We start from the raw sequence: 19,513 nt of genomic DNA, 5'->3' as shown, positions 1-19,513 counted from the left end.
AGATACAAAAAGTTAATTCTCTAGTTTTCATAAAGGTATTGAAGAGAAGTTTAAGTGCTGAGGTAGTTACAAGCTCAAGATCGGGTGTGTGATTGTGGAAATCAATTCCTAGAAAGGCACAGGGACTGCCAGACAGAAAGTGGGACTCCTCCACCCAATCGACCCTAGTTCCTGATCCCTGGAGTTTCACGTTTCTACCCATATAGCAAAATCCTCCCTAAAATCATTCCAGCCAGATATCCACCATCTCCAGGCCTGTGATTAGGAGACTAAAGTATGGGAGACCTAAAATAATATCAGCTGCAACAGTAACACAGCCACGCCAGCTGAATGCACTTCAAGTTCCTGGCCGCAGCCTGCTGGGGCCCTCAACACGCACTGGCCACACCATTCCCGTCAGCCAGCGAAACTGTTTCAGAACCTCTCCATTACCTCTAAGACCCCTGAGCCGATCACTTCTTCTCACCTCCGTCTGACACAGCAAACGAAGGCCACTGTGAAAAGGGTGGAGAATCCAGCTTAAAGAGACTCCATGTAGCCAATCTGGAACAATCTGAGCATGAAAACAGTGACTCTAATGGATTATAACTCATTGAATACAATAAGCACCAATGAGGCCACACTGATAATAAATTCATAATAATAAATAATTAACTAATAGCATGGCATATATTGGCTATAGAACACCCACAAATACATACAGAGCAATATGGGGCTGGAAAATCACAATTTCATGGTCATTATAGACAACTGACTCAGGCAGAATCACCAGTGGAAACTAAACCCAGTAGGGAACAGTGTGGTCAGGAGCAGGTACTTACCTGGCCTCCACTTATCTCCCCACAGGTCACTGATTGATTACGTATACGGGAACAGCAGCTCCCAGTGGAGAATCTGGTAGATACCCATCCCTAGCAACTGACCAAAACTGATACCAGAGCCTCCACTGAAGAGGACACAGACAGATGATTTAATCATATCATCAAATAAATGCACTTGAAGGATTTATAAGATAAAATATTTCATAAATCCACAAATTAGCTGTCTGCACTCTTCAAAACTGTCAATGCCATGGAAAATAAAGGTTGTTGAGAAACTCTAGATTAAAGAAAAGTAACAAATCATGACAACTGAATGCAACATGTGACACCAGACAGGGTCCTGGATCAGGAAGAGCACAAATATCGCTGCAGGTACAGCCCCCTCCACGCCAATGCCAGATGTCCCGACTCTGAGGGTTTTACTGTGGTGATGTAAAAACACCTTTGTTCTAGGAAAAGACACACTGAAGTATTTAAGGATAATGAGACACAGTGCCTGCAACTGACTCACAAATGATTAAAAAATAGTATGTAAACACGAAGAATAATCAAAACGTGGCAAGTAGTAACCAGCAAAACTGAGTGTGGGGTGGTCAGGATTCCTCCGTATTCTTCCTGCAACTTCCCTTCAACTCTGCAATTATTTCAGTAGGAGAGTGCAGGCAGCCCCCCCAGGACCCTCCGAGGCTGCCTCCATCCCAACTCCTACCACCCCTCCTCTAGCAAGTCTGCACCTGAGCTGTCTGAGGTTCACCTGCGGCAGGGCCTGTGCCTTCCACATCCCTTTAGTAGGGAATTCTGCGCCGGACTCCACATGGCCCATTCAGACCTCTGATCAAAACCACCCCAGCACTCCACCCTCTACCTGCCTGCCTATCATATGCACAGTCCCTCTACCACTAGAACCCAGCTCCATCCTGGCAGAACTCTGCTTCGTGTGTGCTTGTATTCCAACCCCAAAGCAGAGCCTGGCATACAGACAGCACTCAAGACATATTAGAGGTGGAGTTCTCAATCCTGAGTCCTCCAGAAGTAGATCCTCAGTTCTCAGACTACCACGCTCAGCCTCAGCCTCCCTAATTTGTTTTGAAAGGCAGATCTGTGCTAATGCAATCGATCCATTAGGGAACAATTTGGGCACAAGGCTTCTTTGCTCATGTGGATTTCATCACCCACCAAATACAGAAAGCTGCACCTGCTGACACCTGCCAGCTCCTGGGATCCCATGTGTGTTGCAGGTCGCACCACCCACACCAGGGTCCCTTCCGCCTCCCCCACAATGACCCACAGCTGCAACCCTGTAAGGGCAGCCCTGTTCCGCTCTCTCTTCATGTTCCCATCCCCAAGCCTGTTCTCTCACTATCTTTCTGCCCTCTCCCACTCAGGGCCAGCAGGCCGGGCCTTGAGAGCATGGGCACCCACTTCCATCTGCAAACTTCGGGTCTTCTCCAAAGTGAAGTGCCGTGTTCACTACAGTATTTGTGTGCTTCCTCTTCATCATGATTCAGCATGGATAAAACTGCTACTTTTTTATTAGGTCCCTATCTTTTTTTAATGTGTCATTCATGACGTTTTTGAGTGTTATGCCCCTAAGCCCATTCTTCCCATAATCCCTCTGGTTTTTAATGCCCACTTTGCAGAGCACGGTGATTTTTAGGAATGCACATGTCACATGATAACATCACTGACTCTGTGTGGGAAGGTCCACCTAATAGGCTTCCAGTTGACTGTACGTCTTTTTAGTTTTAATCAAGCTTGCCATGTGAAACTGCCATTATTCAACAATTCTACCTACAAAATGGCATTTCATATCATTCACTTGAAACCAAGTGAATCCTATATATTTTCACTGTTATGTTTAACTAAGAGCTACATGGTGACTGAGGTACCAAGTTATTAAGTGTTAATAAAACTTAACGAAAACCAATGCCTCTTTAGTACAAGGACTATCTCATCATTCTACTAAGATGTCAGCTGCCAATCAACAGTTCAGGGCTCTCCAGCATGTGATGGGGTAGCTGGAATGGATGCACCTTGGAGGATGCTCTGCTGCCACAGCACCAGTGTAACCTGCATGTTCTGTGCTACTCAAATGTTGCTTTATTTGCCTTCTGATTTTAAGTTAATATTAGCTTAGCTTCATCATCATCAATATAGTTTGTGATTTAACACCATGGTACGTACTTTGCAACAACAATCTTTTTAGACTTTAACCAGGCAGGTACTGCACATCCGGTGCAAATCACCTCCCCCAGCACTGAGACAGCACAGTTCCCGGGACACCTCAGTCGTTTGCTCTCACAGACGCTTCTGTGATGTGCTGCCTATGAATTTATGGTTATTTGTAAGTTTACGGGATACCATTATATAATACCAATCATATTAGCTCATTCCTCTCAAAGAAAAACAACTTCATAAATATTGCAAGCAACAAAGTTATTAGGTGCCTGTTGCATGATGAGAACAAGTGAGGTATGCATCTTCCACTGAAAGGTCACAAGTATTTTAGACTCAGTGCCTTAAATGTTGGGGTGCTCTGTCCTAGGCCCCTTTTCTCTTATTACACTACAAAGATATTTCTATGCACTGCTGTGACTTAAGCTTCCAAATGGAACTTATGACACCTGAATTTCTCTCTCCGGGCCAGACGTCTTTCCTGGGCTACTGGACATCTTGTGCATGTCACCCGACAGCCACTCAGCATATCCCACACTGAGCCCGTCTTCTCCCTCAAACCTGCCCCTCTTCTCTCACTCACCTGCTGAACGGTGCTATGGGTCAGAAACCTGGGATCCTCCCTGGCCCTTTCTCTGGCCCATATCCAATCAATCAATAGTGCCATTCATGCCTGCCAGCTCAGAGGTACCCACATCTCCCCACTCCCACCTCCTAACTTGGCCACCTTCATGGAGGGTGAGGCCTCTTCATCACTTTGAGTCCCTTTAGGGACTGCTTCAAACTGCTCACATGAAGCCAACAGAGATTTCCAAAGGCAGCTGCTCTTCTCTGTCCCTTGCCCAGCTGGTTTACTCTCCTTCTTGTGTTCGTATACACAGGCCACTCTCTGACTGAAGCCCCAGCCCTCTCAGGATCAAGTCCCAGCTCCTTAAAATGGTACAGAAGGCCCGATGGAATGCAGGCTTCAGCCCCTGCCCCTACTACACCATACATTTCTACATGGTGACCCTCCTGAACATCAAGATCAAACACACATGCCTTCTGTGGTCTTTAAAGACACCCTTTTGGCTAAACTAGCCCTTCTGCACACCCCTCTCTGACCAGCTAACTTCTGTTCACTTTTCAGGTCTCAGCCTCTGGATCCTCCCCACTAAACGTGAACATACTGCAGCTGGGTCTAGGCAGCCCATATCCTTGCCCAGCTTGGCCCTTACTCTATTGTATTTGTACACCTGAATCCACAACTCTGCAGAAAGCCTGAGGACACAAATTACCCGTGTTCCTCAGTATTTCCTCACTGTGCAATGCACGCAACAACAGATATAAAAATATCCGTTAAGCTCGCTGCATTGTATCACTTAGAGTCCCAGCATCATCACTCTTAAGAGAAAGCAGGAAAAATAGTTTGTGAGCTGCCTGTGAACAGGTCTGTTTTGAGTAGTTTTTTTTTTTAAGAGGGCATCTCTCATATTTATTGATCAAATGGTTGTTAACAACAATAAAATTCTGTATAGGGGACTCAATGCACAATCATTAATCAACCCCAAGCCTAATTCTCAACAGTCTCCAATCTTCTGAAGCATAACGAACAAGTTCTTACATGGTGAGAAAGTTCCTACATAGTGAATAAGTTCTTACATGGTGAACAGTGCAAGGGCAGTCATCACAGAAACTTTCGGTTTTGATCACGCATCATGAACTATAAACAATCAAGTCAGATATGATTACTCGTTTGATTTTTTTTTACATACCAATGATAAAGTTTAATTCACAAATTCAGTACAGTAAAAGATTAACAGCCATAACTAATAATAAAATAGAATTATAACAATATACTATAATAAAATTTATGTGAATATAGTCTCTCTCAAAATATCTTACTGTACTATACTCACCCTTTTTTTTTTTCTTAGATATGAAGGGTTTTTTTTGTTTTTGTTTTTTTTGTTTTTTTTTTTGAGAGGGCAGCTCTCATATTTATTGATCAAATGGTTGTTAACAACAATAAAATTCTGTATAGGGGGGTCAAATGCTCAATGCACAATCATTAATCCATCTCAAGCCTAATTCTCGTCAGTCTCCAATCTTCTGAAGCATAACGAACAAGTTCTTGCATGGTGAACAAATTCTTACATAGTGAATTAAGTTCTTACATGGTGAACAGTGCAAGGGCAGTCATCACAGAAACTTTCGGTTTTGATCACGCATTATGAACTATAAACAATCAGGTCAAATATGAATATTCGTTTGATTTTTATACTTGATTTGTATGTGAATCCCACATTTCTCCCTTATTTTTTTTTTAATAAAATGCTAAAGTGGTAGGTAGATGTAAGATAAAGGCAGAAAACTTAATTTAGTGCTGTAAGAGGGCAAATGTAGATGATCAGGTCTGTGCCTGTAGACTAAGTATTAATCCAAGCTAGACAAGGGCAACAAAACATCCATGGATGCCGAAGATTTCTCTCAAAATGGGGTGGGGGGGGGGTGGGAGGGTTCTAAGCCTCACCTCTGTTGATCCCCAATTTCTCACCTGATGGCCCCCCTGTGACTGTGCCTGTCTTAGGTTGTTCCTCCCTTGAGGAATCTTACCCGTCTCTGGCTAACCAGCCGTCTTCTGGGGCCATACAGGGAAATGTAAAGTTGGTAAGTGAGAGAGAAGCAATATTCTTTGAAAAGGTTAGCTTTTTACTTCTTTGCAGATTTATGCCCTGTGGCTTCTATGACCAGCATTTGTCTTGAGCTATCTTTACCACTTGGAAAAATTGATACTCGGTAATTTTCGATATGAGGCACGAATTCTACTAAAGGGCTGTAATTAGGAAGGAAGAAGAAAAGCTATAGAAGTAGCAGACGGAAGAAAACATGGGAAGATTGATTATTTCTTTGACATAACTTCTTGTAGAGTAACATAAGCATGTATAGGTTCTAACAACTAGTTTTTTGTTTTTTTTTTTAATCAACCTTGGTCCCTAAGGATTCGCTGAGTTGACTATATTTCATTTGTGGACATAATGATCTCGGAAAAATATTTTACGTTAACAGTCAAAATCACAATAGAGCTAAACTTAAAACTTACATCAAGTTGAACAAACTGCAAAAATTCTCCAATCAGCTCCTTAGACACAGCTTGCACGAATGTCTCCCGTTTTTCCATGGCAGAGGACACTGTCTCTCATGTGGCATGTTCTGTAACCCTGGTGGGAAACGCAATCATACTCAAACTTTCATTTGCAAATGTATCTTTTCCTGTAAGATGTAGTTTGGTACTAACAGCATCCAAAAGTGCAGGAAATTCGTGTGCCATCTAGGTAGGCACTTTCTGACAATATTCTAACACAACACAAGCTGTAATATCTAAAAATGAGGTCCTTATTTTCTTCACTGAGGAGTGTATTAACATGTTATCCACTATGAATGAAGTTACCAACTAAGGGAAGAAAAATCCAGATGGCTCTAGGAGGCTCACCTTCTCTCCTTTTAGCACCTCAGCAAGATGCTCAGGCAGATCTGAGTCAGTTCAACAAAACAACAGGCTGATGTGATGTCAGCTGCTAAATCCTGGAGCCTCTCCTTCCTTAAAGCGCCATTCTTCCACCCAGGCACAGTCGCCTTGTTATTCAATGTAGCGCTGGGGTCACCTGGGAGCTTGTTAGTGTGCATTTGCATTAAGTGTGCCCAAAACATACCGCCCCTGCAGGGACAGAGCTCAGAGGATTGTGTGCAACCTCCCTCCCTGCCTGTGCCTCCCCCAATGAATCCTGCAGCTCACTTACACCGCGGTGCTAGCAGTCCCGTTTGAAAGACATCAGCCCAAAGATTAAGAGCAAAAAGATGGAACTTAGGTACAACAGGACTCCTCACTTTAAAAACAAATGAAACCTCTTACGCCCCGTTATACATAGGGCAATACAGAAAACTACTAGTACCAATGGCAACAATTACAGGGAAAGAGTCACCATAAACACAGAACCCCAGATCTTAGTGTCCAAATTGAACCAAGAAAAGTAGAAAATAACATGCCCACGTAAGTATCACTGAAGTCTGGCCACCTCATCCCTCACATCGGTTGGCTGAGCTAAAAGCACAACTGCTGGCCGAGTGGGCGGGGATTGCGGCCGGCAGGCAGCCTGATGACTAATAATGGCTAGTACCCCACGAGTCTAAAAATAAAACAGCTTTCCAAAAGATGCACTCAGGTAATGGAATCATACATGCCAAGCTGGCAAGTCTGTGAACTTCCCCTCTCCTGTAATTCTGGTAAGTTTTGTCTATTTCCAGGCGTGGGAACGGCACTGAAACGAGAACCTACTTCCTCTGGTCTCCCGAATTCGTGACTCCGCAGCGACCCTAGCTCTCCAAAGGGCACCACCTCTCAACCTAGGCTGCTCAGTCGGCCTCCCTGCGGCACACCGTCCGCTTCCTGTGCTATTCGCGACGAGACCTCGCCCCTCCTGCCAGAGGCGGCTTTCACGGGAGGGGTCCTCGCACCGCGCGGCCTCCGTTCCCACCGCAGGGTGCTCCTCGCACACACGGGTCTGGCGCCCGATTACGGTGCGCGGCAAAAGGACGCCCTGCCTCCGACACCACTGCGGGATGTGCTCCGGCTCTGCCAGCGACGGCTAACCCGGAGCAAACCATTCATCTCAGAACATGAGAGACCCTCGGGACAGGCCGTCGCAGGGCACTCGCGCTCAGGGCGGCGGGTCCCCTCCGGGGCCGGTCCCGGAGGAAGGCACAGAGAGTCTGTGCGCTCTGGGACCGGGTGCCGCCTCCGCCAGCGCCGCCCCCGAGCCGCCAGCCGGGGCCTGGACTCCGCAGAGGCGCACGCGGAGCCTGTGGTGCTGGAGTCCCGACGCGCCCGACCCCCGCCGCTTCGCGGCCCTCGCCCTGAACCCTTCCAGAGCCTGCACCGCGGCGCTCACCTAGTCCCCGGAACGCGCCGTTTCCCGCGCTCAGACCAGATTCAAACGCGCCCGCCGGCGCCCGCGACGCGCTCCGCCCGCACGTCACGGGGAACCACTCTCGCGAGACATGGGGCGCTGGGCCCCTCAGCACCTCCCCCCCACGCCTGCTCCGTCCCGCCCACACGCCCGCGCCCCGCCCACTGCACGCCCCGGCCCCGCCCATGTGCCCGCGCCTGGCCTCTTCCCGCGAGCTCGGTCCCTGGCGTTTCCGTTTGACGTGTAAATTTGGCTTAAATGACAAACCGGTGTAATCTCCACGTAACTATAAAGACTGACTCCTAAAACTAGCCTCACTCTGTGTATCCAGCGTAGTCCATTGATTTTTTTAAAATAACTTGGGACCATAATGCTCTAGACTTAAAACCTTTTACATTTTATCAGAGATATAAATAGATCAAGACCATATAAATTAATTATAAATGTTAGTAAGTACAAACCTAAAACTAAACGTTGATAAACATCTTTTAGTGCTATGGCTAAGACTAGTCTTTCAATCAATTCATGTTTCCAAGGATGAATATTCTATTCTGATTTTTCATATTTATAAACTTAAATCATGAGAAAACATTCACATAAACAAGGAGACAGAAATGAAAAACTATTAATAGCAATGTCACTCAATTCCCTTAACACATTTCAGTATAAATGCCAAGAATCACATATTGACATATCATCGATTTCTCTTAAGTCAATTAATAACTTGATTGGGCTTTCCTACAAAGCAAAGACTGTGGAAACCACTGAATTTCACAAAAACTCTTATCACATCACTTGAAATCGGTCACTTTCTCAGTTTCTACCAAGTTTATCAAAAAATCCTTACCTATATACATTTAATTGCTATTAATTACAGCATACTGGTTACTCTTTTACCTCAAGGTACTTTTGTCAGCACATTGTTTTAATAAAAGCTTTAATCACTTGCTTTATATATGTTTTTCCCACATCTCAGGGAGGTCCAGATTTCACTCACTCAATTTAAGGAATATGTCTTCTAAACAATCCTATTGGTAAATCCAGCCCTCGTTGTCAAGCCAATCAGCTAAATAGGAATTAACTGTCAGAAAAGCCTGGAGGAGTGTTTCTAAAGGACTGAGAAATAAAGAGAGCATCTCTTGGGAGCGCCCGATCAGCCCACGTGACCACCAGGAACAAAGGCCCACCCAGGACCTGGAAGAGGCTGTGCCTGGGGTGCAGAATGCACAGCCTGGGCTGAGACCCTGGCCCCTGGGGCTCGGCGTTCCTCATGAGGGGCGGGGGTGTCCCTGAGCCCACAGACTCTGGCGGTCCTGGCAGTCCCGTGCTCACCGTGTCCCTCGCCCTGTCCAGGCCGCCCGCCACACAAAGCCCAGCCCCGCAAGCCATGCCCAGGCCCTCGGCCCTACTTTCCCCCTCCGCCCCTTGCCCATGGCCTGAAACTCTTCCACTGAGCCCTGGGACCCTCTGGCAGCCTGATCCTGCACCTCAGCTGCTGTCTGTACACTCCACCTCCCTGCCCCACAAGGCTCTGTGAGGACGCGGCCCCTGCAGCTGCATCCTTCGTACTGGAAGCATCCAGAGTGAATTCTGTTCTCCTGACTGAACCCAACACAACTGGAGGTCTCCATGAGGTAGGCAGTGGTGGCCACCGTCCCGCTCTGCACTGTCCAGTGGAACAAAGTGGGAGCCACAGATGCAACCCTGGCCCCTAGTGCCCACACCAGCAGAGATAATGGCAAGTAGCATAAAAGTATAGCCTTTGGGGGCTGAGGGTCCTGGTCTGTCAGGAAGTTTGCAGCAGAGAAGCAGGGAGGCCAGTGCGAGCGTGGGCAGTCCGCCCATGTCAACAGGCAGTCAGTGTGCCACGTGCCCATCCCCCGACCACCGTGCCTGGCCAGCCCCATGTCCTCCCCCTCTGGACTCCTCCCCAAGTGCTCCCCCAGCTCCCGCCTGGGAACCAATGATTTCCATGTGCACACTTCTCCCAGCTCCGGAACTTCGCCCAACCCACTGCATTCCCAGAACGGTGCTCCCACGGCCCTTGTCCACTGAACCTGCTCCCTTACACTTTGCCCCAAGGGCCACTCAGTCTCTCTTCCTGGTGGGTCGGCCTCCTGAGTAAGAAGCTGACACAAGGTGTGGCCTAGAGGCACCCACCTAGGTGATCCCATCTGGCCCTGCCACCTGCTATCCATGTGATCTTGAGCAGGCCCTGGTGGCTCTGGGCCTCAGTTTCCTCACGACGCAGCAGGACAGTAATGGTGCCTACTTGGGGGTGGGTCTAGCTGGGGCTGTTCCCAGCTGCCTTTCCTTCCTGAATGCGCCCGCGCCTCCTCCCGAACCCCACTCAGCTTCTCCTGTTCAGCATGTGTCTTGCAGTGCGGCCTCCTCCCCACTGGCGCCCTTACAGCTTTCGTGTCCAGATGGCGTCTGATTCAGTCCCACATCCTCAATGTAAGTCTGGCCTATTTTAGATGCTAGAAGAAAAGATTTTTCTGAACAAATAAATCAATGAGGTATGAGATGATCTCTTTTCTTAAAACCTTGCAATTGGTAATGAAAACACATTTATAGGAAGAAAATTGGACCCCATGGCAAGGCAATGAAGGGAAGGCTGAAGCTGTTTGGAATATATAGGCTAAAAAGTTATAGAACTTAGCTAAAATAATACATTTGGTATTGGAGCAAGAGTAAAGCTCACTTAAAAAAATTATTTTATATTGGGCAAATAACACAATCACATGGTTCAAATTCAAATGACACAACTGTCCTCAGTTTCTTGAAGATCTTTCTGGAAAGATTTTCTGCCTAAAAAGAAATACAAACTTTGAAATTTAATCATAATAATTGTAACTGGGAGAATAAGCTGAAACAATAGGCCGGGTAGGAACTTCACACAGTGCTGAGGGACAAGGAGTATCTCACAGCCTTTCCTCCTGACTGACGGGATGGAGCTGTTCCTGGGGGGAGAGCTGTTCCTGGTGGGTGGAGCTGTTCCTGGTGGGTGGAGCTGTTCCTGGGGGGTGGAGCTGTTCCTGGGGGGGTGGAGCTGTTCCTGCGGGGGTGGAGTTGTTCGTGCAGGGGTGGAGCTGTTCCTGGGGGGGTGGAGCTGTTCCTGGTGGGTGGAGCTGTTCCTGCGGGGGTGGAGCTGTTCCTGGGGGTGGAGCTGTTCCTGGTGGGTGGAGCTGTTCCTAGTGGGTGGAGGTGTTCCCGGTGGCTGAGCTGAACAGGACCTTCCTGGCCTGAGTGAGTCACAGTTCTGAAGGAGCTGGCTTGCGGCTATTTAGGAGGCAGCTGCAAAAACATTTCCTTCCTCTTTGTGGTTTTATACTGTAGTTTCTCTAAAAGTGGGAACTTGGGAAATGGGATGTGCATGTATTTGAACAATTACAGGAAAAGCAGAAGTACTTGGAAGGTGAAGGCCCATCCTCACCCCTGCCCTGGGGACCTGGGCTACAAGGCTCAGCAGGACCCTTGCTGTTCCCAGCCTGAGTGACCCCCTTAGGGAAGCCCTTGCAGAGAGTGAAAACTGGGCATCCCCCAACCCCAGGGGCTCCTACCCCGCAGATGATTGTGAAGTGACCCACAAGCTGGCTTGCAATTAGCACAAGAGCAGAGTGCTGTGGATTCTGGGAGGTCCCACTTTTATCCTTGCACTCCTCTGTTCCAGAACTTTCCACAGTGGAATCTGCATGCAGCCTGGGCGATGACCTTGGGAAGATTTAAGGGAAAGGTGAGCTATGAGTCCTTGGGGAGGCTGCAGAGCCAGGGTGAGGAATCTTGAGTGGGTCCCTCTGAGGAGGGTGAGGTAGGTGGCCTGCCGCACAGCCTCCCCAGCCACCACTGCATGTGAGAATTTTTTGAGCTGCTTGTAAGATGCTGCCTAGACCTCCAGACAAATTAAAGCAGGTGACAGGGGACACAGCCCCAGATTAGTACTTCTTAACTAGTATTGGGATCTCCAGCTGACCCTAACCCACAGATTAGAATTGATCTCAGAAAAGATGGGGAAAGAGAAAACATGAGTTGCACCAGCATACACCAGTAACGATGAAGTCCCAGGGTTGTGCTGAGCCCACGGACACTGAGCGCAGGATGGTGGGCATGGTGCCTCGTCAGCACCCTTCCCAGCCAGAGGTCCATAGAGGATGAGGTTGCCACCTCTCACAGCCTACCAGCAAGATGAAAGGCAAACCCAGCCCGATGTTATCCGGCAGACAAATGGGCACGCTAGATGGGGTCCATGCCCACCATGAGTGTCCACCAGCCACAAGAAGGAGCAGAGCTCTGATGCACGCACAGCGTGGACAGGCCCTGAATACACAGTGCTGACAGATGCCAGACACACCAGGCCACATAGCTTGGCTCCATTTATACAAAATGTGCCCAACAGACAAACCCATAGTTGGAAAGTCAATGAGGGGCTGCCAGAGGCGAGGGACAGGGTGGCACCCGCTAACAGACCAGCGTGTCCTGGGGTTATAAGGATCTAGCATCAGATCACCCTGCACTGCCTTGTGAACACACTGAAACCCATGGAATTGCACGCTTTAAAAGCATAGCCTTCATCCCTGAGAACCACATCTCACCAAAGCTGAAGCAAATGAGTTCTGCAGCACTTGAGCGATGCACATGTGTCAAGCTGGGGGTTCGCATTCTAGTTACCTGGGGTGGAAATACCTGCATCGACAGGGGCTTGCGTGTGGGACAGACAGCATGGCCCACACTCTGGGTACTGCCGGGGGCGGGAATGTCCTGAAAGTCTACAGAAGAGAGACAACATGTAGACAGACGCCGTGACAGTGGCTCTCGACCCTGCACGTGCAGCCGTCACCCTGCGTCCTTATGGAGCCTCACCCGGGCCCTCGTGGACCAGCTCTGGAGGTGGGGGGGCTGGAAGTCTCCAGGCCTCTCGGGCGACCCCACGTGCACCCAGAGCATGGGCCTGATGGCCGAGGAAGGAGCAGGGCTGGGGGCTGGGGGCAGTGAAGCCAGGAAGGTCACCTGGCCACGGGAGCTCACAAAGCAGGGCACAGACTGTCACGGGGGCTGGCCAGGCCGCCAGCGCTCCCTGGTTGTTGAGGCCTTCCTTGGCTCCGTGGCCCTTTGGTAAGGCAGGATGCGCTTTGTGAACCTGCTTGGCAGGGACACACAGGCTGCGGCTCCGGGAGGTCCCAGAGGGTCACGGCGCCTGGGCAGTGCTGTGCCGGGGTTAGCCAGGAGGCCGCGGCGTGGCCTGCGAGAGTCCAGCTGCAGAGCCTGGGCAAACGCAGACCTCCACTTGTCTGCCCGCCACCCAGCAGAGATGCCCGCCAAGTTTGAAGCACCCAACGGGACTCTCACTTGGGGCTTCGAAAAGCGCTAAGAAGAACACGAATTTCGGGACAAACCGTGCGCATGCTGATGACCACAAATCGTGTGCGGGAGGCGGGCCGGTCAGCACTGCGCAGGCCCCGCTCCCGGCTCCACCCCCAACCGGGTGCCGGTGAGGTAGAGCCGCGGCCGAGCATGGACTTCAGAGCCAGAAAAGCCGGCTCCACGGCCTGCAGGAGCCTCACCGTCCCAGACCTGAGCTCAGGCCCCTGTGCACGGGTGAGAAGCCTGCCTGGGAGGTCTGTTCAGACTGAACGACACTGGCTGAGCTGGACCGGTGAGGGTTGCAGGCAGAGTGCCTGCCTGGCGTGCAGTGTGCTTGGGGGTCACAAGAAGTTTACGTGAGTTACTTTACCTGCAGTCATCCCACCTTCCCTGGTGCTGGTAACATTAGGAGAAATGGCCAGCATGGGGAGACCTGGCCGAGGGAGCGCAGAGCTGGGGTAGTTGGCTCTGGGAGGCTGGCCGCGTTTGCAAGCCCTTCGCCGTGAAGTACTGCTGCCCTGTAGGGCCTGAGCACCCGCCAGAGCATCATTCTGTCTTGGTGCCCAGCTCAGGATGCACACATGGGAGAAAGTATGACCCCCTACCTCATGCCATTCACAATCTTCTGACCCACCACCCAGGCTAGACCATCTACAGACGTCCTCCCTGCTCGTCCTCTCAAACACGGGGGCAGTCTGGCTGCAGAACCTGAACATGGCCCAGCCCTTGCTCATAGCCGCGTGTGTTCACTCCTTGCTTTAGGGGAAACAGAAGGGTTTTTGCTTGTCCCCCAAGCTCTGCGGCCCACGCCATCCATCCCTCGGCCTTGGCTGGTGCCCCCTTTGGACTCGCCAAGTCCCCATGGCCCCCATCCAAGGCCTCCACATGCCTCCTGCCCCATTGGCCCGGGCACGCTGTGCCTCCTCACTCCTCAACACCAGACCTCAGCTGACATGCAGTCTCCTCCAGGCACAGAGCTCCGGCCGCCTGCCTGCAGAGTGCCCTGGACGGGGCCAAGAGCTTTGATCTGAGTCCCTGTGATTTCTGTGTCTGCAGTGTGTTGGGTTACTGAGTGTCCCCTCACAGGGCTGCAGCCCACACAGGTTTCCTCTCAGTACCAGCACACAGCAGGCACTCGCTGATGGGTGGATGGAGTGAGCATCCACGGTGACAAGCAGTGGCCCTGGCAAGAGTCGCTTGCGGAGCCAAACAAAGCAGCAGACACGGAGGGTGCGAGGGGGTCGCTGGGACTCAGCGGGTTGTCTGGGTGGGTTCTCAGGGAGCCACCTGGCTGGATCTGCCTGCAATTTCCAATGACCATGCGGAACCTGACCCCACAAAATGCCCTGTTTACATAAATAACCTTTCTTGCAAATGCAAATTTAAGAGCACATATCAGATAGGCTCAGAAGTCAGTCTTATCTTGCCCAAAGTAACAAATGCTATCTGTCCTTTTATGTTGCTTTACGTCGTACATTTTGTCCAATATTCTTTTGGTGTTTCCCTATATGTCTATTCATGAACTAGTAAAGAAACTAATCATATTGGCTGTTACTGAATAATTAAATTCAAGGGATGGTTCACACATTTCTGTGATACTGAGATGGCTTAGCAAAATAATTAACTGAGTAACGGACCACCAACCCATTTAATCTTAAGAGTGAATTCACTGTACTTTTTTTTCTTTTAGATATGGCTGTACCTCTGGTGTACACAGAGAATTAACCTTACTGAGTAGTTTCGTCCCCCCTGCGATGTCTGTACATCGTGCTGGTGGGATGCACCTGTATCCTTGCCCCACTGGCTCTGTAACCAGCCACAAGGCCTTGGAAAAACAACTCCGGCTGAAAGCCTGGTTCCTCTCCCAGGAAATAAGACATGGAGCTAAAATAGCTTGTGGTTCCTTCCAGCTCTAAAGTACAAGACGCATAGACATAATGAACCGCTCATGCCCAGCCTTTAAAAGCCTCAGTGTTGCAGCGCCACCTGGTGGGGCCGCGGCTCCGGCGGGGAGACAGGGTTTCGGTTACTTGATACCCAAGAACCTGCCAGGTGACCCCAAGTAGACTCTCAAGCCATCTCCTTCTCACCGATGACACATAATAAAGACGCGTAGTTACGATGTGCAGTGGATACGTGCTTCCACTCACTTCCTCTCCTCCAAACAGCAACGAAAGGTGAGATTTCACAAAAAACTAAAAAGACATAGTTGCACCCCAAAGAGCATACACAGAGCGCAAATGCAGAGCAAAGGCCCTGAGGCCAGGGGTGTGGGGGAGCCAGCAGATGCAGCCAGAGGGCAGTTCTTCAGGCAAAGGGCTGACATGCCCCATGGGGACAGAGACCATGTCTGGTCTCACTGCTTGCAGCCAAGGGCTGGGCAGACCTACTGATCTGTGAGAAGCTGAAAAGCTCATCAACGTGCTTTCCATGGTGCAGCTAACAAGGAGCCCTGGGCCAAGCCATAAGCTCCAGACTGGCAGCTGCACCAGCTCCCCTCTCCCTTGGTCATGGGCTGCTGTCTCAGAATCTCAAATGTCACCAAGGAGTGGGGTCTCAGAATGTCCTTAAAGACCTGCTCTGGACCAGGGATCACGAGGGCAAAGATTAGGGTGGGGATGAGTGTTTCCCCCAAAGAATCAGAACCAGGTGGACCATTTTCTCTGACCTCAGTGCAATCAAATTCTAACCAACACCAACAAGGTTCGGAGTAACTCACAGAATAAAGCGCACATCCCAGTGGAGATCAGACTGCACTCAGACCAGAACGGCACAGGTACACTCGCCAAAACTCAGGAAGTGAAGCCGACGCAGGAAGCAGGAAGCAGGGTCAAAGCAGAGCCTTAAATAAATTTATTTTCTAAAGGAAAGATTGAAAACAAGTTTGATGTTCAGTTCAAGAAGCTAGAAGCGGAACAACAGCGAAACCTAAAGTAGATAGAAAAGCAAGAGCAGGTTTGAACACAAAAACAAGAGACAGTAAAAATACTGTAGTGAATAAAAAGCAAGGTCTTTACAACTGATGAACTACATGGACTTCTGGTCTAATCAATACAAAATAGGAGGAACAAATGAACAATATTAGGAGATTAAAAGGTGCAACTACAACTTTATACAGAAATTAAATTTGTCATAAATATTACCTAAAGAATTTGAAAGCATAAAATGGATTATCTTCAAAATTGATTTCATAAGAAATTGAAAACAAACTAACAAAATTTTTAAATGAATGGAATAAAAAAAATCTCCCTCTTACAATGCATCAGGTTCAGAAATTTTATAGGCAAGTTTCACCAGATTTTCAAGAAAGATGACGACTGTATATTTTTTTATTAAGGTATGATTGATACACACTCTTATGGTTTCACATGAAAAAACAATGTGGTTACTACATTCATCCATATTATCAAGTCCCCACCCATACCCCAAGCAGTCACTGTCCATCAGTGCAGCAAGATGTCACAGATCCACTGTGTCCCTTCTCTGTGCTACACTGTCATCCCCGTGACCCCCCACACCATGTGTGCCAGTCATGATACCCCTCAGTCCCCTTCTCCTTCCCTCCCCACCCGCCCTCCCACACCCCTCCTCTTTGGTAACCACTAGTCCCTTCTTGGAGTCTGTGAGTCTGCTGCTATTTTGTTCCTTCAGTTTTGCTTCATTGTTATACTCCATAAATGGGGAAAATCATTTAGCATTTGAGATGATGACTGTTCTCACACAACTTGTTTCACAGAATAGAGCAGAAGGAAGAACACTCCCAGGACCACATTCCAAATTAAACCACATGCCCGTGAGCCTGGCCTCAGGGTCTACTGAGGGGACCCACGCTCAGACTCTGGGTTTGTGAAGGTGGTCTGGAAGAGCTAAACACACATACATGTACACACTCACACATGCATAACACATGGACACGCAGGTGCATGTGTACATACAACACACACATACCCACATGCCTGTGCATGCACAGCACATACAACATACATAATGCATTCCCACTGCATGTGCTCAACATACACAATTGTGCACACACTCATGCACACGTACACATGCACACGTGCTTATATACACACTGGGTCTCCCCCTGCCCTGACACTGTCTTGCACACAGCAGGTGTGTGATTTAAACGTCACTGAGTGACTGGAGAGTGTTACCCAAGTTTGGCCATTTATTTTATATTTCAAGGAAGTCAGTGAGATGCTTCCAAAGTTCACATTTTCCAAGAAGGGGAATATATGAGATATAACAAAACATGCCCCAAGCTCTTCCCTGCGCTCGACCAGAAAGGACGAAGCGACTTTACCGGCTGCTCTGCCTGTCCCAGGTCCTCATGTTCGGGGTGTCGAACCGCGCTTCAACGAAGCCAGTTGTGTCAGGGACGAAACATGACAGCCAACACAGGCAAAGGAGAAGGTAGCCCAACTTTACGGGACTGTAAGGCTCTTCTCAGAAATCCGGAGGACACTGGCCAATCCCCAAACACCCCATCTGGCCGTGCCATCTCTGGGGTTCCTTGTCCCCAACTCTGCTGCCCTGACCCAAATAAGAAGGAAGCAGTCCAGACAACCAGCTGAAAAGCCGAATAGCTTCTGCATCCACCTCACAAACCCCAAGTCTGCGAGTGGCTCGGGACGCACGGCTTCTATGCAGCCTTGAGTTTCCCAGCTTGGAGGTCGACAGCCTTGTGGTGGCCTCATCTTCCCATCATTTATTCAGTGTGCAGTTCGGTATTTGACAAGGGCATCCACACAGGAGGGGTGTGGAAGACACACTAGCCCCACTATCTCTGCAAGATCTTGGAAGAGCTGTTGCATTAAAAGAATGATCCTAGAAACTTTAGGTGTTAGGTTTTATTTATGTCAAAATGATCATAAATAAAAAGCCTGGTCTCTCACCTGACAGCTGAGACAGCTTGCAAAACCTTGGATGTGTGGGAGGTAATTTGGGGTAACACAGAGAGGTCATGCAGTGCAAATTATTTGCTACCAAAGGGAAGCAAATTTCATGGGAGACCCAGCCTCCATCACACTGAGAACAGAGGCCTGTACCTTCCGGCTCTTACTGCCTCCACGAACAGCTCTGCCTCTCATCACACAGACAGATCCAGCCTTGGCAGCTTAAGGCCGTGGGGTGATCCAATACCGTGAGGACTAGCCTCCCATCTTATGCTAACAGGGGGATTCCAGGAAAGCATGTGGACAGCGCAAGCTGCCCCGCGTGGGAGCTGAGGCCAGCCGGAGGTCTGATACCAGCAGTGTGGCCCTCGATCCACTATCATGTCGCAGGAAAACCTGGGTGGGGATTGCTGTGGGGTAACCAGGCTGGGTCTGTGGCATTCTCACCTGGAGTCCTGCAAAATGGGACAAGCCAGGCCTCATTAAGTACACCATCCGATGCTGGTGGAGAGCCCCTAGCAGGAGAACCAGTGCCCAGATCCTTCAGAAGCCCCTCCAGGAGTGAGGGACGGTGGCAGTCCCTCCCGCAGGCCTGGACTCTCAGGCCTGAGGGGGTGGGTGGCTGTCTCTCATGGCACGGTGATGGCTGTGTTCAAGGTGTTACCTCTCTGAGCAGGTTGCTGCCCATCTACCAGGCTCACTGAACCGCTGTAAGAGTTACGACATCATGCTCTCTCTCACAGACAGTGTAGAATAAGAGGCGCCAGACACAAATCCAGCCAAACTCCATTCATACGGAGCCGGTATCTGACGGCCCAGCTGTCAGCCCAGGCAGCCAGCACTGGCAGGTGAGGAAGACAGGGACTACGTTCTGGTGTGAGGTCGGGGAGATCGGGCACCCCAGCAGTGACAGCTGGCCCAGAGCGTGTGCCAGGCACCATGGTACACTTCACAGGTGTTGTCTTATGTTGGCCTGCATGCCCCCTTTCAGACCAGCACCACGGCTACACCCTGTACAGAGGGAATCGTAGGCACTGAGAAGTTGTAAGACCTGCTCCAGGCCATATGGGCCAGAGGAGAGGTTTGAGGGTGGGCATGTGACTCCGAGCCACACTCTTAACCACTGGGCTACCCCGCTTCCCACAACTGGGGAATGTCACAGCAGAACACTAGGAAATGCCTCAAGAGCCATATGAGGTTTCAGAACAACCTTAAATAAGATATGCAAAGGCAAAGACATCCATTCTTATAGTTTTTAAATCTAGGAAAGCCTGTATTTCTCCATTTTGGAAGGACTTTTTTGTCGGGGAGAGGC

General features: G+C 49.5%; 1 protein-coding gene across 6 annotated transcripts in view; it reads right to left on the bottom strand.

Annotated features, from left to right (window-relative positions):
• Window positions 1-8,062, bottom strand: part of NCAPG2 (non-SMC condensin II complex subunit G2) — a 63,698-nt gene extending 55,636 nt beyond the window's left edge. For 3 of the 6 annotated variants that reach the window (XR_005056290.2, XM_036999451.2, XM_073238118.1), the window contains exons 1-3: window positions 7,925-8,062; window positions 6,079-6,196; window positions 467-553 (exon numbers count right to left, since the gene is read on the bottom strand). Coding sequence is in view for 5 of the 6 variants with exons in the window: in XM_036999451.2 (XP_036855346.2) it covers window positions 467-553; window positions 6,079-6,156 (165 nt within the window). In the remaining variant the exon portion in view is untranslated. Of the gene's footprint in view, window positions 1-466; window positions 554-6,078; window positions 6,197-6,468; window positions 6,648-7,924 lie in introns of all 6 variants that reach the window. The other 3 variants (XM_073238117.1, XM_017662188.3, XM_017662190.3) reach the window with 3 other exon arrangements.
• Window positions 8,063-19,513: the final 11,451 nt, after the last annotated feature.

The sequence above is a fragment of the Manis javanica genome, chromosome 6, assembly GCF_040802235.1.
Source record: "Manis javanica isolate MJ-LG chromosome 6, MJ_LKY, whole genome shotgun sequence".
Lineage (NCBI taxonomy): Eukaryota > Metazoa > Chordata > Mammalia > Pholidota > Manidae > Manis > Manis javanica.
The sequence above is the reverse complement of the archived record's forward strand: the minus strand, read 5'-3'. Positions and strand labels throughout refer to the sequence as shown.